General features: G+C 41.9%; 1 protein-coding gene across 1 annotated transcript in view; it reads right to left on the bottom strand.

Moving 5' to 3' along the window:
- Window positions 1-23,956, bottom strand: part of LOC146789754 (BOS complex subunit NOMO1-like) — a 343,657-nt gene that overhangs the window by 297,031 nt on the left and 22,670 nt on the right. Inside the window, exons 2-8 of the mRNA XM_085632091.1 lie at window positions 15,254-15,343; window positions 14,832-14,877; window positions 10,490-10,590; window positions 6,198-6,304; window positions 5,978-6,050; window positions 1,769-1,921; window positions 1,467-1,604 (exon numbers count right to left, since the gene is read on the bottom strand). Coding sequence (XP_085488217.1) covers window positions 1,467-1,604; window positions 1,769-1,921; window positions 5,978-6,050; window positions 6,198-6,304; window positions 10,490-10,590; window positions 14,832-14,877; window positions 15,254-15,343 — 708 coding nt within the window. The remainder of the gene's footprint in view (window positions 1-1,466; window positions 1,605-1,768; window positions 1,922-5,977; window positions 6,051-6,197; window positions 6,305-10,489; window positions 10,591-14,831; window positions 14,878-15,253; window positions 15,344-23,956) is intronic.

The raw sequence follows: 23,956 nt of genomic DNA, 5'->3' as shown, positions 1-23,956 counted from the left end.
GCACACATTTATTACACCAGTTAGTGTTTTAGCAAGTACCATGCATTGTGTGTGCCCAAATACTCTTAGAGCCTAGTGCCTTGATGTGGCATCATTTCTGCTTTTCCTGCAAGGTGATGTCCTGTACTAAGCACAATATGAATGTGCACTTTTTAGTGTGCACTTTTTAGTATGGAACAGAGCCAGTTGATTACACAACAGCAAAACTTCACCTTTGACACCAGGATCCTCCTTTTATTTTTCCCTCCTGTTGCTTAGGAGGTTAAGCAGATATTTTAGATTTCCTTTGCAATTAGAATCCTTTTAAAGGGGTGCATAATACTGTTACTGCTTTGCAGTGAGAAGGCATTCATTTGAGACTAACAGTAAAGTATAGCAGTAAACATAAGCCTTGTGCATTTTTCTTACTCCACTATTTTAATGTACGCCATCAAGACATGTAGAACAGAGTAATATCTTATTGTAGCTGCGGATTGAAACTAACCTTTCCTAGGTCTTCCATTACAAAAGCTACAGCCAGAAATCTTACAAGTAAGTAACAACTACTTTGAGAGGGATTTTAGTTGTTTGAGAAGTGAAAAGAAGTAGCCTCCTTTATCTCAGACAAAATAAAGCCCCCTAATGCCGTAGAGATTACTTAGCAAGCATGTGCTCATACAAGGATTATAAAAAAAAAACCAGATGGTATGGAAAGAGGATGCAGCTCATGCTAGTTTTTAAATTACGACAGTGCCCAACAGGCTTTCTACCTTTCTTTTGGTTCACTTATGTTTAAAGGCAATAACCTGCGCTTTCCAGCACAGTTTCACTGTAAAACCCATAGCAGAAAGTAAATGCTGCCAGTCTACTGTGCTTAAAAACACTTGAAGACTCAGACCTGCCAGAACAGATGACCATTGTGGTTTCTCACCCACCTGTTTATGAAAGTCCAGGCATGACCTCATGAATTCTTGGAGTCATCAAACACTGTGCTTTGAGACGTTAGTGTCCATGATGTGCACCAACATGTTGCATTTCTGAGTTTTTAATACAGCACCCCATGCAGCATTTCCAAAATGCAGGGTGCTTTTAACAGGTTTTAAGGCTTTAACATAAAATCATTTTTACTTTTTCCAAGTTTAATACACTTTTCCAGTTTTCCCCCTAAACTGTACCACACAGTGATCTCTGCCCTAACTGCAGAGTCTCCCCATGGTAAACTATGGGGGCAAAGTAAAAATGTTTTACACATAATTGTAAAAATAACGGTGTTAAATAATGTAAATTAATTGTAGACATTTTAAATGTACAACAAAAGAAAAAAAAGCTACTGAACTACTCATTCATTTTGAACAACATCTTCATTTAATTTACTCTTAGTTGAATATTAATAACATTTGTTATTTACAGCACTTGCAATCCTTGTTCTATCAAGCGCTCTATAAAAAAACAAGTTATTATTAAGAAAAAACTATGTTATCACTTACCACGGTGTACTTCCCACTTGGAAGTGAAATAAAGGTGAAGGAACCATCCTCCTTTGACAAAATGCTGCACAGGTATGATAATGAGTCATCTTTGGACTGGAAACCTTCTACTGGAGTATTGTTACATCCCAAAATCTCCTGTCGGATCAAATGCAATAATAGATTACTCTGAAGTTATTTGAACAGCACACACTCTTGATAGGTTATGAGAGTGTCTGCCAATAAATTCTATATTACATCAATGTTTGTTTTAAAAACAAGTCAAGCAGCTTGTCTCAGAAATAAAAAAAAAGCTCCTTTACCTCTCCCTTCACAGTGGGCGAGAAGAGAAGAAACATAACGCCTTTCATAGGTTCTCCGTCGCTGCGCACAGATCCTGAAACATCATAGCCCGCAACCACGAGTGAGTGAGCCAAATGGGCATTGGAATTTGTTACTCGCACCAGAGCACTTGCCTATAAAGAACCATTAACATGAGTTGTACATCGAGATCCACAATTCTAGGTGATCAGATATATAGTTAACTTGGCATCACAATCCAGAAGAACTTTCTAAGCAACATATTACTCAGCTGTATTATAACTGGGTGATAAGTGTAAAGGGTAAACAGCTAGTGGAGAATCCTCAAGTAGAGTTACCATCGCCCTATGGTAGCAAGGATTGACACAATGAGAGACTGCACTTCTTCCACATATCGGTAGATTTACAATTATCACCCAACTCTAAATCAGCTGCTATGTGCTACCCTACCGGCAAAGTGCACTATACATTTAAGCAAGGTTCAAAGGAAAGACTGCAGATAAAAGCAGCCAAGTGTGTGATGCAAATCCCAGCCAGATAAACAAGGGTTTAATCATAATACGACATAAAGCTGGGAAAAGTGTGAAAGCAGTGTTGTTGGTCAAATTCAGAGTTTATGGTATAAAACTAAGCTTCAGAGGTCATCAATTTTAAAATGTGCAGTTATAAGAACGAGGCCACCGTTCATGTTCACACGCCTTTCTCAGAGAGTTGAAATCCTTTCTTTCTTTTCAGAAGAAATGTTCATAGTTTAACCAGACTGGCTACTGTTGAGCCTGCAAGAGGCTCATTTCACCTCCTCTTATGCTTCCCCAACTGTGGCATGGTGTAGGCACTTATATGTGTGAATTGGAAACAAGCACAATGCCACAATAGGAGAGGCACACTTTACCAATCCTGCCTTGGTAGCATAAAGGATCTTTTACAGGTAGTCAATATCACAATTAACCAAGAATACAGGTCAGTGTGAGAGGGCTAGACATTCTGCACCCATTTACCATATAATACCATGGCAAGACGGATGGCACCCAGCAACAGCCACATATAAAGGCTGTAACTGAAGGAGTGCTACAGAGAAGAACTAGATAGGCCATTTGTGCTATGTCCCAGCGATCCAAAAAAGGAGAAATATTACAATGGGGAGCAGAACCAAGAGAGTTTTGACACAACATGACAGGTGTTTAGGTGTTGTACCTTTTAATTACATTTCAAAGGCTGCATTTGGGGTTTGGACATGTTATCTCAGTCTTGCTACTACAGTGGGTTAGATGCATGCCTTTATGGGAATAACTTTGTTTTCCAGATAAAATCCCTGTAGTGATGATTTTATGATAACAGTACATAGTACGCATGGATTGATAGAATTCACAAACCAATCAAAATGAACGTATTAAAAACTTGGGGGAAACCAGTTTTTGAATTGGATGTAGCTCACGGTAGGTACTAAAAAATGCGAGAGTACTCGCTTCTTCCTAAGCAGTGCTGGTACTGTCTCACTGACATTTATACACCCCTGCTTCGAAATGCTAGAGTTCCTCTAACAAATGCAATCAGTGCAAGTACTCAAAGATTTAAACACCAGACAATTTAAAGCAAGGAAGTAGGGATTAAAGGAATGTGAGGGGGAAAAAAGAAGAGGATAAAGAACACTTAATAAAGGTTCTTTTCTTCTTGCGTTCATATGATTTTAGCAGGATACTAGCATGTAATTACTTTCTTACATTCTTGGTAGGGTTCGAATACAATTCCAAATGTCTGGCTAAGCCATTCTCACAGTAAACAAGCACTAAATTCATGCCCGAACTTCAGCCTGGAATCTACATGAGCAGTGTACATTTCAGAAAACATCTCACCAACATCAGAAAAAAACAATCCTTCATCAAACAAAGGTTAAACAATCTGGCTTGTTCTAGTTTATTGCAGCAATTAATTAAAGCCATAACAGTAACGTGAAAAACAATATGTAAATATACAATGTTGTAACCAACAATATAAAACACTTTGCCTTGTGTTAAAAAAAAAAATAATAATAATCTTTTACAGTCATAGATCCAACACCATAAAATTAAACGGGATATAAAAGTGGTGAAAACCTAGGAAGTTACACAGTTCCATAGGATTTATTTTAACATCTAATGAATAAATATACAAAGACGATCCAACAAATTAAAATCCTATGTTCTCAATAAAAAGTTTTTAAACATAGTTGTAACCAATATTTACATTCATGTACTGAACCAGGGTATACCGTAACAACGCAACATAAAACGACGCACGTAAAACAGCCAAAAAGGGTGGTAGCACTGACAATTCACAGTCCTAAATCTCAACCCCTACAATCAACAGTGGGAAGTAATAAAAATCTAAAGCGGAAATATTTTGCACAAAGGCAATTTTATTATCAAAATTGTGAGCATAACTTACTCCACCCACCTTCTACCTCAGAAATTGTTCCTATGACAAAATAGTGAAGACTCGAAATCCCACCAGAGCTCTACTATTCTCGCCAGTCGCTACAGATAAGTGGGGCACGCTCATGAAATTTTTAAAGCTTGTGAAAGGATCAGGCTGCCACTTGACTACAACTGGAATTACGTATCTGTAAGAACTAGTTTCACGATGCAAATGAAATTTACGGTAGTTCTTCAACTCCATGAAGGTTGACAAACTTCTCCAGTAAGCGAATGTACACACTGTGGCATTACAATATGTCAATAGCCTGTCTCTCCCAGTTGGATCTTCTGCTGTAATCTAGTCTGCTTTGGTTAGCGCTTGCAAGACCTATTGTGCCGACGATGAACTAGGGTTCCACATCATTTATTTTATTCGACATGCAGAGTGTGGCTGCTTTGCAAGACAATTTGGGCTGATGCTGAACTTACCATCTATGCTGTGGGTGACATTTTACTTCTCATCACTCACACTATGTATTGTAATCTTCCCTGCTGCCCGTGCAGCACATTAGTGAATGCAGATCTCCTACATATGCTTTGGTTGTGCCCTCGACTGTGTGAATATTGGCAAGACGTGACTCAGCTTCTGAATGTAAGCACTGACAGGGCACTGCCGCACACGTGAGAGGTCTGTATAGTGGGGATATTTCCCAGAGATAAGAAAAACAGGGTAACCTCACGCTTCCTGGATCTGGGGCTGGCGGTAGCCAAGCAGCTCGTCACGCGGCAATGGAGGGCTGTAGACCCCCCTCAACCAATTAAAGCTTGGACACAAGCAATATTTAATTGGACGAAAGCTGAAACGGTTTCCCTATTAAAAGAGGGTCCACTGGGGTTGCAAAAATACCCTATTTCGTCTGCTTGGAGTGCCATCTTGACGGCGCTTCAGGGGGCTGTAACTCCAGAGGACCCCTCAGATGTTATGTAAATACAAGACGCACACATATTGCAATATGCTCATTCCCTGGAACACTCAAAAATAGTGGTCAACAATTACTAAATACTGGCTCATGGTGCTACAGCTCACGACTCACATGGGCACATCAGGACCTGCCCTATAGGAATTCTTGTGGTGGCTTTCGATTGTCTACTGTATTAATGTGCAGCTCCTGCCCTCCCTTCTCTCCCACCCCCTTTTTTTTTTTATTTTCCCTTCCTTTTTTTTTTTTATTGGTTTATGGTTCGTTTATTGTTGGTTCTTTATAGGGTGGTTTGATCACCAATCCCGAAGAAACGGCCAAGAAGCCTATAGTCATTGGGAGAAATGTACGTGTACTGTAATTGTTTACGACACATGATCTATGATTCGGACATCTCAACAATGTGTATATGGCACTGATGGGGCCGATTCAGTCCCCCTATATGGGGTTTGGCTCACTACATGTTATCTTTGCGGCCAGTTTGGCCGAGCTATATCTATATTGCAATTGATGTCTGTAAATGACTTGACTGTTGTAAATGTATACTGGTTGTAATTAACTTATATGTGATTGATATATGTATATTGCAAGAATGAAACATAATAAACAGATCAAACAAAAAAAGTATTGTAATCTTCCCTACCATTGTAAATATTGGAACAAATGCACTTTTTACCAAAATATGTATGTTATGTTTCTATACTCATTGCATAGTTTGCTTTCTGCATCTTGTTTCATATTTTCTCTGTACAGCACTCTCAAACCCAATGGGGTGGAGCCTGTGTTTTCAGACAACAAATAAAATTAAAATAAAAAAACAAATTTGCCGAGCACTCACTTCTTTCAATATCCACGTCGGATGTGAGGCGAGAATTTCATATTCCCCAGGAAGAACTTTAAAGAAAGAAAACCTAAAATTTAAAAAAGTTGCGAGTTACTTTTCTGCCAATAAGATTGTAATAATTTAGAGCAATAGGCCTGGTTGTAGAACCAATCAGAAGAAACATATTTCATGTAGCTTTCTGCTTTAGTTTGCAGATTTAAAAAACTCCACTTACTTTCCTCCAGGTTGAGTAACAGTGGTTTGTATTGCCACTTCCGCTCCAGATTTTCTTAATATCACCTGGACCCCAGCAGGACCCGAATTCTGGTTTTTGCTGATGACCTGTAATAATCAGATAAATACTGAAGCATCATTCATATTTTTGACTTGACTGCTAAACTAGACAAAATTGCTACCATTGGTGAAGCACTGATTTTAGTAATGTTCTACATTGTTTAGAAAATAGCCTCGTAAATTGGAGCATACCCCGGTCACGTCAATATTTTGCTCTTTATATTCTTTATTATCTTATGTTCCACTCTGGGGAGACACAAGTGGCTAAACATCACTGAAACTGTGATATTGCTTGGTAAATACACCTGCTAAGGCAGATGCAGTCTAATCTTTGCCAGGCAACTAAAGGCTCCTACTGACAGCAGGTAGCAGAGCAGCACAAAGAAACAGGCAGTCATTCAGAGACAGAGGAGTGCTCCCTTTTGCTGACTGGGGGCGACAGGGGTGGAGCTTGAATACTTAAGAGGATTTGAGAGTCCATGGCAACACTGCAAATCAGGCTCTACTCTAGTAAATCAGTTTCCTGAAGTGAGAGACAAAGAAAGGGAGCGACCGAAAAAGAGCAAGGGAGTGTGAGATACAGTAAAGCAGAGAGAAACATAGGAAGTGTGTGTGTGTGTGTGTGTGTGTGTGTGTGTGTGTGTGTGTGTGAGAGTGAGAGAGTGAGAGAGTGAGAGAGTGAGAGAGTGAGAGAGTGAGAGAGTGAGAGAGTGAGAGAGTGAGAGAGTGAGAGAGTGAGAGAGTGAGAGAGTGAGAGAGTGAGAGAGTGAGAGAGTGAGAGAGTGAGAGAGTGAGTCAGAGAGAGAGAGAGAGAGAGAGAGTGAGTCAGAGAGAGAGAGAGAGAGAGAGGAAATGTGTGAGAGAGAGAGAGACATAGGTAATGTGTGAGAGAGAGAGAGACATAGGAAATGTGTGAGAGAGAGAGAGAAACATAGGAAAAGTGAGTGAGTGAGTGAGTGAGAGAGAGAGAGAGAGTGAGAGAGTGAGAGAGAGAGAGAGAAACATAGGAAATGTGTGAGAGAGAGCGAGAGCGAGAGATGACATGCGAGAGAGAGAGAGAGAGAGAGAGAGAGAGAGAGAGAGGACATGCGAGAGAGAGAGAGAGAGATGACATGCGAGAGAACGCGAAAGATGAAGGGAGAGAGAAAGAAGATGGGAGACCAGGGAAGAAAGAAACAAAAAGAGAAAGACGTGTCTGAACGTGTGCGTGCGTGCATGCATGCATCTGTCCCACTTTCATATCTATGATTCTAGAGCCACAAAAATGACCTTGCCATTCGTTCCGAAGTGAATTGGAAGCTTGCATTCTAAGCTACTCAAGGCACATCAACATTTGCCACAAATGGAATTTAGGAACCCTCCACCTCAGCTGTACAAGCCAAAGAAGAGTCCAGGTAACCAACTACCATCAACCAGGAACTAAGAATTGCATCATCTCCTCAAGTGACCAATACATCTAGAGTCTTGCATGGTGCAGGCACATCCACATGTAGAGCCATATAATGGTCCCAAAGCACGGACAGCAAGACTAGAAAGAAACACGCCCCACCACAGTCATGAGGTTGCGGAAAGTGAAATACATCTAACTGAATCAAGAATTAAAAGCTTCTCTGGGCTCCAGCTTCTAGAAGCACAAGGAGATAAGAAATATCCTTTGAAGGGTTTTGGTAACCCATAGTCGGAAAGGATCAGACACTCTACACTCATGCAAACTTTGGAACTCACAATTTCAGATCATGTTTACTAGGTGACAATCTGGTCTACATATTTGCTATGAATTTAGTTCAAGACTGTTTCAACCTAGCTCATTGTGGCGTGCAAAACAAATGTCTTTAAGATACACTTGCATGGAACACTAATTATGCCGTGATTTGGTTTCCAACTGGACACGAGGTCTTGAGGGTTCAGCTGAAATCAGTGGAGTTTGTGGAGAATCATGATCACTTTAAGTGGGATCCACAGGGGAGAAAGCATTTACTTAGGGTCTTAGAGGGTGCACTCCAAGGGATTGAAAGCCCACCATCTCAAACCTCATGTTATGAAGCGTGATGCAAACAATGACACTTTGAGTGGTGCCTTAAACCTTCTGCAGCTATGTAAAAGGGGAAAAAGATTTGAGCAATTCAGAATACACACAACAGCAATCTGCTGCAAATTTTGTTTCTGCCTCTGACCTCAACTTAAGTTACCGGATTAAGGTCTGTTGCCTTCACAGTGTGTTTGAGAAAAGCAAAAAAAAAATAGCTGTGTGAAATACTTAACTAATCTCAACCACTGTTAACTACTGAGGGTAAATATTTCTAAAAAAAGTCTGGACTGTTCCTATTGGAGTGTTCAAGACTGATTGCCACTACCGAAGGGGAACAACCAAATGCTAAAGTGGCAGAAAAATGGACTGAATGTGTCCAGTAGCGACTGCTAAAAGGTTAGAAGTTTGCCAGCACTCCCCCACCACGTTGTTTTGATGTGAACCACTAATTATGACGGTTATGCCATGATATGGGTTCTCTGCTTGTTGTGCCGTTGGATTCAAGCTGCACCTCAAGCCAAGCAAGCCATAGGTTTGGGGATGTTTGTGTTCCCATTCAGAGGGGATGTGGCCTGCCAAATCACATTGGGCTGTTCGTAGTGGAGCAGGAAAGCGACCGATTTGCATTTGGTTGATCCACAACTAGGGTGGCACAGAGGCACTAAATACAATGGACAGGAACACAGTCCAAGCGATTCCCAGCGGCCAATTGCAAGCATGGTACCCACCACCTTTCGTTGTTTTATGTTTACAGGGTACCTAATATATTTTAGACTGTTTTTGCTCAATTGTTATAGGCATACATCAAGGAAAACATTCGGGGGGTTGAAATGAGGGCTCCAATCCACTTAGCATCGTACATCCTGAGTCTCCTTGAAGCAGCCAGCTCAAGGACCTACCTAGAGACCACATCTCAGGCAGAACCATTTCACATAACGAAAGAGCAAACTCTAATTCATGAGATTGCTTCAGTAGAGCTCTTTGGATATGTTTCAGATTTTATTCACATTGCTTTAAAGAACACAAACTAAGATGTTGCACATGCATTTAGTTTCATATATAGAAGATTACAAATAATTATTGGAATTAGTAAACATCTGAAAATCCTCACTTTAATTTTAATCTAAGTGTACAGTAGTCTCAATAGCATGTCAACCAAATTTATCGTGAAAACTTTTCAAACCAGGCAGGCAGTTTGACCAATCAGACAGTAATCACCATTGGCCATCACAAACATATTTGCCATTCAAGAAGTACACAGCCTAAAACACACCAGTCACATTCTTACACCTTCCCAGACAGCATACATTGGCAACCATCAATGTGGGCTAAAAAGCTCAATTTAGAAATGCTCTGACAATGCAACTTGGAAATCTGTCCAAATATATGCCTACAGGAAACATCTGTAAAAATGACTTACAAGTGGATGGTACAGATTCATATTGCCCCAAAAGGAAAAATTTAAATAATGTAATCCACAATTATTCACTCAGTGATAAATATTACCATGACTAAGCTCCAAATACTAGCAAAATTAATAAGTAATCTAAAAGAATACAGTTTTGTTGCCAATGTAAAATGGTGCACTGCCAAGCAAAAAATATAACTTAAAGCACATTTCTTATGAAAAATCATAACACATCTGATTCTAACTTTTAAAAAAAACATGTCTCCTCTCCAAGCCACAGCCAATTTTCCTAATTTATGAATCTAGCACATAAATTACAAAATTTCATTTTGCAATTGTTTTACTTCTCATGTTATTTTTTTCTCCTCGTACCTTTCTCTCAAATTTTTATTTTCCAACAATGTTCTTATGCTTCTCCCTGTAATACGAATCTTTTTCCTTTTTATTTCTTCTTTTATTTTGCCTTTTTGCACTTTCTTTTTTCATTTTTAGTTTAGTGTTTGCTGCAGTTTACGAAAACCACCTTATATTTTCCTTATGGTGGCCTGTAAGCCACCATGAGAAAAAAATAAGGCGGTTCAGATAAAATGCAGCAAACATTAGAAGTAATAGGAGAAGGCAAAAAAATAATTTACATTTTCTTGCATGGTTCCTGTAAAATGTAGGGTTTTAAGACACTGTATTTTGTATAACAGACAGCCAAAGATGTAACATGCAAACAAATCTATAGATGTGAATATGGACGATTATCCACTTTGAAACCACCATCTTCTTTCAATTCTGGCATCCACCTTACCTTCCCGTTCACTGAAAACCCTGTAAACATGAAGTTGATGTCTCCTCCTTTTGTGCATATGTCATTAACTCCATCTACATGCAGATCCACGCTTGTTGGCTCTAAAAAAGATAAAGCCAATGTTACACAGGAGAAAAGAGTGTGAACTTAGCGAAAGAATGGCAGAGCAATTTGTGGCTCACCAAACATAACAGTTGGCATATTGCAGCTCATTTCGGTACAGATTTCAAAGTTTCCAAAATTCAAGAACGTTTCTAAGCACCTTATAAATGTTAGAATATCAAAACGTTAAAGGCTTCATTTAAAAAAATATATATGACAAAGCCATAGAATACCTGTACACTGCTTAAACCAAGATTAACGTGATACCTTTACCTGCAATATGTTCAGTGTGACCCTGAAGTCTACAACTGGAGGTGGAGATGACCGTTGATTGAAAATCGGATTACAGTACTGAACCTACCATAACAAACAAATCCTATGGATTCGCCATAGGTTTATGGCACAACTCTTGTTCCTGGTAGGTGAGAGGAGTTAATTTGTGTTTGCCAGACAGTGCAAAGTGCATTGTAGAACACTATGGTGCTTCCTTGTCAAATTTAAATGCAGTGAGGTACATTAGCGCACAGTTTCCTATTCCAATGGTAAGTGAGGAGGGTCACAAAGTTGCGCAACATGTGCTGATAACAAAAAGAAACTTTGCAATGCCTCAGCAATGGAAGACAGGCTGGTTCTGTAATGTCATCCGTGCATGAACCACAATTCTCAGGGCCTCCATCTACGTTTTGGTAGTCCAGGAACTGAGAGCTTTTCTTCCCAAATAATTGCAGGGTCTCATACTGCATGACAAGTTTCCTTAATAGGGGATGTTACAGGTATAAGTGTGTTGCACTCCCACGCAAAAATATATAGATGATCTTTTCCCAGAAGTGTGGGGATGGGGGCAGGTTGAGCCTCATCGGATCTTAAAAACATGGCCATTTATGCAAAGTCTCACACACATCCAAACCCCTAATGGCCTCTCCCCTTACGGAGTACTGAGACTAGGGCTGGACCTATAGGTCTCCATTTTTACAACTACCGCTCACCCCACGCACACAATCACCTCAACCACCTACAGCCCTTCTTTTGATTACTCCATTGTTTCATGTTATGAATATATTGTCTACATAGCTGTTAAATTGTTAAGTGCACTAATGACAACAGGTGCAGCTGTGGTATATAAGAATGTAAAATAAATACAATTAGGATGCACTGGTAATGTGGATGTTTGGACAGATGTTCAAGAAGGAAGTAGAAAAGCTGATCCACCCATCTCTACTTCATTTCTGTCTGGACATATTTTTCCACAAGCAGAGACTATACAATCAACTGGCAGTGCAGGATTTGACTTTACATTCAACAGTAGAGCTTAAATAATAATGTGATGTGTGGTCGAGGGTGATTACACACCGTTTATATCAGGCAATGGGGGACTGGTTTGTGACAACTGATTGTAGACACAGGGGTTATGATCATTTTACCTGCACCCCGGAGACCAGAATCCCCACCAGCCTCTCCACTGAAAACTCTGATCTGGCCCCCATAACGAAGGTTCTTGTCTTTGCAGTGGAGTGCATGACCCACGATTAGGAGACCGTATTCAGGCTGAACAACAGTGTGTGCCTGCACACCATGATAGTTATCTGCAATTTATCTTGATCCTATGTGAATAAGATAATAAGCATGTCTCTGTTCCTTGCTCATGCCTGAGACTGCAGTAACCCTACTTTAGACATGAGGGAAAGTTGGTGCCAGCTCTTTAGACCCAAACTAGGAGAGTTTAAACAGCCTGTATGACTACATAAATGAGAGGAAGAAAAAAAGAAGAGGTGCTTTCTCCAGAAGGGAAGAACATTTTAAATTTTAAAGAAAGCTTGCATCTTGGCCAGCTCCACAATCCTTCCACTGTCGACAGAGTAAGATAAATAACACCCTCCTTGACCCAGTAGCTCATATTCCAACTGACCTTCACAGATACTCTCTGCACTTGCCCAAATCCACATTTACCAGACAAGACCCACCTGTGGTTTTCCTCTACTAAGGCCTTCAAACAAGCCCTAGGAAACAGAGTCACCCTATACCTCGAATAAGTGAGAGCTGAACTCTTCAGCCTGATGAGGAGCTGTTCACTAACCAAGAAGACTGCAATAAGAGCCAGCTAATTGAACCCCTCAACAAAATCCCGTGAGGACCTTTGTCACACACAAAGCTGACAAACCTTGCAGCCAGGAGGCCAAAACTGGCCAAGTACCACCTTGGACTGCATCCAGAGGGTTGTGTAGCGTGGAAACCTTCCAGAACTGGGGGCATGATCAGCCTGTATTATATCCATATACAAATACATGTGGGTTCCACTACAGCACCACAGGAAATCATGATATTCCTGCCTTTGGCCAATTAGTTTAGGATTGTTTTTACTTGGCGTGAATGTGAATCCACTGGCTGAATCGGACTTGTCCTCACAGTTCTGGAGATATTATGTCTTAAAGGCATCCCTAGATCATAATCCTAAACCACAGCTCTCTCTTCTTAACTGGTGGAGTCATTCATTGCTTAAGAAGCCTTTGCCACCCTCTCCAATCTGGATTTCTTGTCCTGGACCAGTCATTAACGTAATGCGGACCCTTGAATTGTACATACTCTAGGGGACTTTGTTGAGGTAACCTTCAACTAGAATTCAGTTCCCATCTATTTACCTATGGACTAGGTAGAACCCAAGTGTTCACCATTTCCAGTATAAAAATCTCCTGGGAGTTGAATTACACACACAAAAAATACAATGATATTTGAAACACATAACAAAATGTTTTTTGCACTGGAAGAAGGACATCTAATCTGGAATTACAAAGAATAACCAAAATATGAGTCAGTGACAAGAGAAAATAGATTGTCCGCACTCTGGTCTCCACAGCTAGACAGACGTAGTATCTCGCCATTTATTGCAAGTTTGTCCCCTCACCTCCGCCAGGAATGAATGTAAAAATCCCATCTTGAACAAAATTACATACTAACAAAACAATTATATGACAAATTAGGGAGCATGAGCTGTGAATAGTGGCTTCAAAGGGACACAGAGCTTGTTCATCTGGATTAGACAAAACTATTTTATCCTTACATCTTGTTAAATCTCCAGACAGGAGTGCACAATGCTGCTACCAAATTACCCCACATTTAATTGTGGAGAATAGGTCTTATCAGACAATATTCTTGCAATGAGCATGTGTCCTCTAAATTTAGCATACCATGAGATTGAGAACACTGCTAAGAACCTGCTTAAGGAAATAAAGGCAAACATTTTTTCCAGAGATTCTGCTCTGTAAATCAAATTGTTTTTAATAGAAAAGCGGATAGAATCTCTCTTTTCATATGGGGCAGTTTAATTTATATTCAGTATACGTCCTTTCTATCCACACTGATCTAATCAAAGTACTTCCAATAACAACTTTAGCATTATACAGGTAACCGTAATACAACAGAGCCCCCCTTCTGTAGTTCTGAAACCCTTTATCGATTAAAGGTGAAATCCCTGGAAAACGTTACAGATTGTAATGGAAAACAAAAAATATATTTCAGTGATTCCTGTTAGCCAGAAATAGGCAAAACACCTTTAAAACAGAAGAAACGATGCAATTAGGTCTGCAATAACTTCCTCAAAACCTCCATACCACCTCTTCTAAGGTAAAGATTCTTTATCCAACTACTTACAGGGACAGCCCAAGGGCATATGTTGAGGGACTGCAATGAACGCAGTCAGAAACGCCAATAAAATGTACACTTACTTATCATTATCATCAAAGTCTGAGGATCACAAAGATTTAAACAAAAGCTGTCACTTGCCAATGTTAAACGTGGCTGAGGAAAATGTCAAACAGAACAGACACTCATCTAGGCTGCGTACCAAAGCTTCCATTGCACAATGATTCAGGTATCTAGGACAGCAAAGCATGAGTAAAAAGCTCCATGTCTTCAAGTAGACACAAAACAAAAATACACTGAGCAAACAGATCTTGATAAGACAAATGAGACAACGGACTACAGTTCATATTTCATAATTAAGCTACATATAAATATCTTTGCAGTTTTTGATCTGTCAGATACATGACCCAATAGGCCTCATGAGGCTCTTTAAGGTGGTGGAAAGTGAAGAAAAATTAGAGGTAATGTCAATGTAAAATGTATTGTTTTAGTTAATAAAAACCATAACAGGATGTGTAGACAAAGTGCAAATACAGCCCAAGTAATGGATCAATGGCCTAGGCCTCTCAAAATTAATCTCAGAAGAAAATATTAAATTACTTACCGAAACTCCACCCTAGGGGAGGCTCTATCTTCAGAACAAAATCCCCCTATAAAAATAGTAATAAAGCATGAATACAAAAGCCACACTGTTTTTGTGTGTAATCTTGATGGTCTGGTGGCCACAGAATGTAGGCAAAAAATGATTGTGTTGGACTTTGTCTAAAACAAAACATGCACTTACTTTAGTCATCAACTAACCCAATAACTATCATTGGAAATGAAAACAGAATATCAACCACGCACTCGATAACAAGTAGATCACATACGATGCTGCTGTACAGTATCATGAAGAAAAGTGGACATCTATTGACAAAACAAATCCAATTTGTGCCCCTTACTACTTCTGACAGGAACGTAAGTGCCACAAAATTGGTGCAAGGACAAAAAGGCGGAGACCGAAATTGTGTAATTCTGCTTTCTTACCTTATCGTACAGAGGAATCATGAAGTAACCATTATTGGGTGCACAGTCTGTTTGATATTTCAAAGTCCCCTGCTTTGTATACAGCTTAATCTGAAAATGAAATCAACACAACATGAGTTTTGTCTGAAATCTGCAAACATCCAAATTAAACAAAATATTCAGCACTATTGCATACTTTTCAAAAGGTATCAAGTAAAAATTCAAGCCAAGTCTGACAGATTTTTCATGATCTGTTGAAGGTGTAAATCCAATGTGAGTGATTGTCTCACCGATCAAGACAAAATAGCAAATTGTATTAATTTAATAACTTTACCTCATAAAATTAGACTACAAGCTTTTTAATGTTTTCCTTCACTAATGTCAACCGAACGGTCAATCATAAGTCATGAATTTGTCTGAATCCAGAGGTACCAGGCCTGAAACACAGTCGGTCTATGATAGATCTGTTGCTTTTAGAAGGTGCCAAAAGAAAAAAGAAAAAAACTTGTACCTCAGTTCAGTTCACGCATAATTATGCATACAATTTGAATTTAATACATTTGCATAGTTACTGAAAACCTTTGCAATACAAATTTCGATTAAAACGAAAGGATCATAGTAAAATATTAATTACACATTTGTAAAGTTTAATAAATCATTAAAAGCTTTGAAACAGTTAAATTACTGACATTAAAAGAGCTGTGTTACTCGTGCAGATAGCTGCCAGTATAAGTAATGCAATCAGTGCAGAGTTTGTTGCTCAGTCTGGAAGTGCTATTGTCTGGAAAGATGCATTACTAAAGGGCCAATCTGAGCGCTCTGTGCGGACTTCCCAGATCGGCCTTGTTTGGAACAGCCTCTTATCTTATTTATTTATTTTATTTAGAAGGTTTTATATGGCGCGAACAAGAGTATCAGAGCGCTTTTCAGGGTAAATATAGGAAACAAACCGGCATAGAGTAAACAACATTATGTCCCCTACAAAGCAAAAATGGTATAAACATGGACCATGTGTATTTAGACATGAGAAGAGATTTCACTTTCTTTGATAGATGCAGTAGGGGGATTCAGCCTAGTTTTTGGGGGCAATGCATTCCAGATCCTGGGCGCCATCCCAGAGAAGGCCGGTTGTATGTTTTCTTCTTGATGAATCTTTGTGGTTTCAGTAGAAGGTTACTGGAACTCCTGGAGGATCAGTTGCCACATGAAGGCACCAATTTCTGTGCCAGATAGTTTGGAGGGTTATTAGTAACGGAAGCCTTTTTAAAATTCAATTGAGGCCACTCCTCCATACTATATTCTGTTTGATGGACTTGCAAAGCTCTGAGGATTTCAACTTAATTTGTAGCCTCCAATTTCAAATTCCTTCACATTAACAAAATGTTTTAACAAATGTACATTTTCCTTCTTTATTTATATAAACTTTATCAGTTATTTTTTTCCTAAGCAGTAGTGGACCCTTAGAGTAGGCTTTGCGGCACCCCACCCCCTTACTGCCAGAGGTCCAGGAACCAAAGTTTAACAACTGATCCAGACCAAAGAGACGCCTACTTCTCAGTTCCTACTTTTCTTCCAAACAAATGTTTCCTCAATTTTCTTAGGAACAATTCAACCTACAATGTTTTCCTCTTCCCTTTGGATTGGTCTCAGTCCCCTGGTGGTTTATCACATGGATGAAACCAGTGGTGCAACCCCTGAGGTAAAGAATATATCTAATAATATACCTGGGAGAGGTGTTGCGCAGCGGCCAGGGCGGCTGACTCTGGAGCGCGGGGTTCACGGTTCGATCCCCAGCGCCAGAGGCATAGCAGCTCGGCATCATGTGACTCTGGGCAATAGTTGACTTAATCTCCCCGACGCCCCCCCAGATCTTGAGACCCTTACAGGTGAATAGTTTGCGCTTTACAAATACTGTTTTCACAGTTGCGCTGTCATAACTACAGCCCCAGACAAAGAAAAAGGGGGAGCCAAGAAGGGAAGAAAGGGTTTGAGAGGGAGGGGGGCTGGAGGGCATGACGGCCTCCTCAAGGTGTGTACCGTTATGCCTGCTTGCTCAACCACTGCGGGTGTACTTCCTTCCACCACTCTGTGTCTATAACCCGATCTGAGGGGGGAAGATCATCTTCATCGTGTTTGTTGGTAGTGAGGTACCTCCGCAATGGTTCCCAGGTGTCCCTGGGGCGTGACTGCTGGCATAAGATCCCAGTAGTCTGAAAGCTGCCCATGACAGCACGCGCATCCTTATGCCAGTCTGCAGCACAAGGTGTCTGGCGGCGGGCCCCAGCACATCGATATCAGTCGTTTAGCCAGAAGCAAAAGCATGGCCACTAGTTTTCTACATCCCCACAGGTACATTTCTCACATAGCCAAGCAAACCTATCAAGGAGGATTATTCCATTTGAAACTCCAGCATCTTATCTAAAGCATCAAAAACGGTTTCCCATTAACATGTAATGTCAGAGGAGTACCAGGCCAAGTGTAGGAAAGACACCTCCTGGGCACAGTATCTCAGACATCTCGCATCCCCACTCAAACAGACTTTATATAACCATTCAGGAGTCCTGTAACATCTATGTAAAAACAAAGTGAATCAAACGTAGCCTATAGTTAGGGGACAGCTCTTTAGCCTGCTGTACTGCTCGATTTTCCCGGCCCTATTGTGTTGATGGGTGATTAGGGTGACTTCAGTCTCCCACCATTCAAGCCTAAGGGTTAGAGTAGTAAATGAAGTCTATTTACTAGGCACTTCGACATGATCCTGTGTTCTTCCCCATAGACTAGGGCTTGCACACATATCCTAGGGGATAGATTCGTTAGTATTAGGGATAACCTGCCCTGTAGTGAGGGTATTTCATGGAGCCGTGCTGAATTCAGGCCTGGTAGGCCTCAAACGGGAGAGACTCCATCTTTCTTTCTGCTCTGGCAGCTTGAGATGCTTCTAGGTTAAAGGGGATGTTTTAGTTATGAGGTGTTATTCGCTTGGAGAGAACCGGTTCAGACCGGCCCTTATCGAAGGATTGTATTTTTCTTCATGCCGAAGACACTACATCAGGCCGGCCGGCTGGGAAAGTGTCCTTGGTACGGGGAGGTACACGAATTTGGTGGGCGGCAGGTTACGGGCCGGAATTTTCCATGAGGAAATGCACCTCTATATTAGTGAAAGTCTGAGGCAATTACGAGGCACTTACTTCAGTCCGTAGGCGGCATCTAGCCGTTAGCAGTAAAGCTACTACTTATTCCAGGGAAGACAGATGATAAACTTGAAGGCGGAGAAAAACCCAGAGACAGATACTCTTATAGCAGAATTGCCAGAGAGGAGAGAGTAGCCGATGAGGAAGAGGTCCCAGTGACTCGGAGAAGGGAGCTGTGACTACGGAGGTGTGACCTCCAGGCGAGCCGAGGCACAGACGAGAAGGGAATCTAGATGACCATTGAGTGCAGGCTACACACGACTAAGGTGACGTCGACCCCTTTCTTATCAGAGTGTACAACCTAATCTTTTACTTTTCTTTGCAGGTTATGTGTTACACAGTAATGTTATGTGATTGCGTATATAATAAATAATAAAGTATCCAGTTTGTAGTGAATCAACATGTGCTGCGTGTTCTTGTATACGAGGGTAGCCTATTCTTCTAGTCAGCTGTGACTTGACATGAACAGATGTTAACCCTGATCAGGTAAGTGGTAACTGAATAAGGGAGAGAGGAACCCCTCGAACCAGAGAACAGGTTGTGCTCAAACTGGCAGTTCTTGTGTGATCTGATAAATAGTAAAACTGATTCCCCTGTTGTATGTTATGGTAATCATAGGATGAACTTGTATTGAGGCTGCCGTCTGGGTAGGAAGTCCTGGGTCCGTCTAGGACCGCGAGGCTAAGGCTGCCGTCTGGGTAGGAAGTCCTGGGTCCGTCTGGGACCGCGAGGCTAAGGCTGCCGTCTGGGTAGGAAGTCCTGGGTCCGTCTGGGACCGCGAGGCTAAGGCTGCCGTCTGGGTAGGAAGTCCTGGGTCCGTCTGGGACCGCGAGGCTAAGGCTGCCGTCTGGGTAGGAAGTCCTGGGTCCGTCTGGGACCGCGAGGCTAAGGCTGCCGTCTGGGTAGGAAGTCCTGGGTCCGTCTGGGACCGCGAGGCTAAGGCTGCCGCCTGGGTAGGAAGTCCTGGGTCCGTCTGGGACCGCGAGGCTAAGGCTGCCGTCTGGGTAGGAAGTCCTGGGTCCGTCTGGGACCGCGAGGCTAAGGCTGCCGTCTGGGTAGGAAGTCCTGGGTCCGTCTGGGATGGGTCCGTCTGGGATCGCGAGGCCGCCACTTGTATTATAAGAGGTCTAGAGATATATATATATATATATATATATATATATACATATATAGTAGGAATTCCCTGTCCTTAGGTGGTATCTGTGGTTACTTGTTGTGAATAAGCCCTAGGGAGAGGGTAACGTTCTGGCTGGGTTAGAGAGGCTCTAATGAGCGGGTTCTATCTGATCCGAAAACCCAAGCAGAACACCTGCGCACAGCTGTATGCCCACTGGACCTCTGCTATGGGTAATCCCAGCAGCATCTTCCACTCACGTCGCGCCCCGGGGACACATCTGTATTGTGCGCTGCATGCCTGTGTATATTCGGGTAATCAGTTTGCGAGGGGACGGGTTAGTTAAATCTAGTAACATGGGCAGCGCCGCCGGGAAGAAGGCAAAACCAGCATGCATCGCCGCGCGGAGCTGATAGTACATCATTCGGTCAGGCAACCCCATTTCCTTCCTTGCCATCACTCTTCCTGGCTCTATGAATGTTACCTCAGGGAATGCAATCCCCATTGTGTGAAGATGGAGCTTCCCAAGTCTACGTCAGGCGTAAGTTGAAGACTTTATGTAGCGAGATCAAACCATTTCAAGGATCCAACATTCAACTACAACTGTCCAGTCCAAGCACAGAATACTACAAGCATGAGCCAATAGTACACAACTCCCCCCTTCATATAGAACAGAGCAAGATACACAAACCAAAACATGTGAATAAAACAAAATAAAGCATAAATATAAAATTGTAGAAAACTAAATATGGAAATGGGTGACATTAACAAGACTTTGATTTGGATGGAGTAACACTAGAATCGCTGGTGTTTAAGCAGCCGGCCACCTGCGTGGGATGATGACCTGTCGGGCTGCCCTTGAACCCAGGAGAAGCTTGGGTCTAGGGTGGCATTTTTTCCTCGGCTACATCAAGAAATCTCACTAATCTGCAGTTTAGTTGTGGTGTTGCTAGATCAAAACATGCCAATACTGCTTGCCTCCTTGAACGAATTCCCCTTTGATTAAAGGGGATTTTTAACAACTGTCTCCTTTCCTGTAGCAACTCCTTACAGGAGCATAATAAATGGGTGATGTCGCCCTGGCCATTTTTGCACAGGGTACAAGATGTTAAAAGTTGGCAAGTGTGCGATCCGGCTGAAAAGGCTGCTTTGTCCTCCACCAACGACAGTTTTTTCAAAGATTTCCAGATTAATTTCTTGAAAGCTGAATGATTACTCTGTATGTTCCAGAGGGCCATGAGTCCAGTGCTTACCAGAGCCTCCTGAAGGTAGATTCTTGCTGGAGAATTCTCCCTCTGTTGGAGATCTTGCCATAAGAGCTGATTTAGGGTTTTAGGGGCCGATGATCTGATCTTGTTCCAGCAGATGATGTATGCGCCGTACCTGGCCCGTGATTGCTTTAGTAGGCCAAACTCCAACCTAAGTTGCGCCGGGGAAGTGTAGTTTGGTAGGCTAAACATAGTTCTATATGCTTTTACTAGTATTTTGTCCAGCAGTTTAGCATCTCTACCTCTCAAAGCTTCACTACCGTAAGTAACTGTGGGTAGGATTTTAGCCTGTGCTACATTCAGTAGGGGACTCAGTGTTGGACACGTTAATTTAGATGTTAAGCTTTTCATAGTTAGTGATTGCACCAGCCCTTTTCTTTTTATCTCTTCTTGATGTCGAGCGAATGATCCTTCTTTATCTATGTAGACACCTAGATACTTGTAGCCCCCCGCTGGTTCTATTTATGTGCCGCCCAGATGCCAGAATCTCACTCCTTTCATCTTGTTATTAATTGACATTGTCCAAGTTTTCTTTAGGTTAATTGACAAGTTGTTTTCTTCTGCGTAGTCCTGCATTCCATTAAGGAGATGTTGCAAGCCAACAACTGTATGGCTGAGCAGAATTACGTCGTCAGCGTAAAGGAGATTGGACAGCGTTGTGCCCGCCAGCCTGGGCACGTGAGAATTGCAGGTGTTAAGTGTCTGTGGTAAGTCTGCCATAAATTAATTGAATAGGGTGGGTGCGAGCACACAGCCCTGTTTAAGGCCTTTAGTTGTTTTTACTTTTCTGGAAAGATGCAGCCCTGTTCCTAGTTTCGCCTGTACCCAGGTGTCTGTGTGAGGGAGCGTTAGCATTGTTAGGAGAGCATTGGAATGCCCCATCGGGCTAACTTCGCCCACAGTCTTGCCCTGTCCACATTATCGAAAGCAGCACTAAAGTCAATGAAACAAGAGTGCAGCTGGATTTTCTTCGATATTGCTGCATTTATAAACAAATAAATTGTCAGGATGTTAGTTGTTGTACTTGTTTTTTTTGCGGAAGCCTGTCTGGTTCAATGGTATTATGTCATTGTCGTCTGCCCAGGTTGTAAGCTCATCCAGCAGCGTACTCGCAAAATATTTGGCCTAGTTATCGATCAGTGCCACTAACCGATAATTCCCAGGTGAAGCCTTGTCGCCACTTTTGTAAATAGGGACAATCGTGGAGCCTTTCCATGAATCAGGGATAACGCCCAGTAGTCTCACTTCCGAAAATATTGGGTGAAATATTCTGGCTCACTCTGCCACCCGCTGTTTAAACAGAGAGGTTGGGATTCCATTCGGGCCCGACGCCCTTTCCTTTCTTCCCTTTGTGATCTGTTGCCTGATTAGTAGCTGCTCTGCGGCATGTGTAATTTTCTCCGAGAGTTGATCTAAATCAAAAGGGTTTATGTGGGACTCTTTCCTTTATTAGAGTTTCAACATAGCGGTCATCCGGAGCTGCCCTTCTCTGGTCAGTTTGTGGGGAGCCTGCAATTTGATAATTAAAGTAGGTATTTAGATAACTGGCCCAAGTTTCCTCTAATATGTGTGAAGAGGATCCCCCATGTTGTGGGTGGATGATTGCATTTACCATTTTCCAGAAGCAGGCGCTATCATTATGATTTGTGTTGTAAAGGAGTTTTGCCCAGGTGTCATCTTCGTAATTTTTGTTAATGCCCCATTTCAGCTTCTTTAGTTTGGTTCTTTGCTGTCGCAAGGAGGAAAGGAGCAATAAGTTCCCAGGATCATGTCGCAGGGATCTTATGGAGCCATTTATAGTTCTTTTGAGGTCTTTTATTTGCGCACCTTGTGCTATAGTTAGCCTTTTCACTTGCTCGAGGGCCAGAGGGTGCTTCATTTTTATTTGCGACGCGTGAAGTTTTCTAAGACTGGTTGTAAAACGTTCCCCTTTTTGTATGTGATCCATTTCGATCGGGGTGTGAGAGTATGAGATTAATTGCAGATTCCGACAAGGACTCAATGTTTTCTGCCGTAAAGTTGATTCTCTTGTAGTCTGACGTATAACTGGAGCCCCAGAGTGGAGCCGGCTGAATGCGAGAAGGTGCTGTTGCAGCTACTGAGATTTCTTGTGGGCGATGATCGCTGTCCCCCTTGTCACCCATTCTAAAGCCAGTTATGAATGAGAGCAACGAGAGACTAGCGAACATATAATCCAGGATCGTGCAAGTTAGTGCAGAATAATGGCTGGCTACAGGAGGGATGTCGCCACCAAATCTTCTGTTGAGGGCCCTATGGTTAGAATGTTCTCGGTCTTCCAGAAGACGTCTATTTTTCTTGTTGATTTTCCCGTAAGTAAAGTCCCCCTGTATTGGTATGTTGCAGTTTGAGGATTGGAGACTTGCTTGGTTTCCTTCGGACGATCCCAATAAATATTGATTCAGATCCCCCGACAGGATAAGGTTTGGTGATTCAACGCTGCCTACATAGGTAGTTATTTGTCCAATTAGCTTCGCCGAATCAGTTGCTATACGTTTTGGGTGGATGTATGAGTTGACGATCATTACTTCATTTTGTACCCCTGCCAAGGAAAAAGTGAATTTGACTGCTAAGGCAACCTCGTTAGCAGGGCCGACTGCAGCTGCTGTGGGTATGGTGATTGTGGATATGGAAGTTGCCAGCCCACCTGAGGAATGACCGGTTTTCCTGCCTTTTGTGGCTGGTATGGCAAGGCAAAGGAACCCTTGTATGTGTAATGGTTCTATAAGCCATGTTTCCTGCAGCAGGATTATATCATGGATTATATCAAACCATTGACATTCCATGAGCATAGGCGAATCTCTGTTTCTAAGAGGTATACCCAAGCACACGTAAAGTATCAGTTAGCATAAATGCAAGATTATTTACGACATGAATCTCTGTTTCTCTTTGTGGACTATTGCCTGGGTCTAATTGGCTGTAATGTCATCGAGTTGCTGAGGAAAGGATTATAGTTCTTGTAATTGGCTCAGGATACCGAAGGCTGCTTTCAGGAGCTATTTCTTCCTGGGAGGGGGTGGGGAGCGTGTTGAGAGCCCTTATTGAGAGCCCTGACCGAGAGGCCTTGGTTGAGGAGAATAACCCAGTGCCCCTCTAAAAACGGAGGATGGGGGCCTTGGGCGGCACTTGGAGC

This window comes from Triturus cristatus, chromosome 10 (genome assembly GCF_964204655.1).
Source record: "Triturus cristatus chromosome 10, aTriCri1.1, whole genome shotgun sequence".
Classification (NCBI taxonomy): domain Eukaryota; kingdom Metazoa; phylum Chordata; class Amphibia; order Caudata; family Salamandridae; genus Triturus; species Triturus cristatus.
This window is presented reverse-complemented; position numbering and strand designations above follow the sequence as displayed.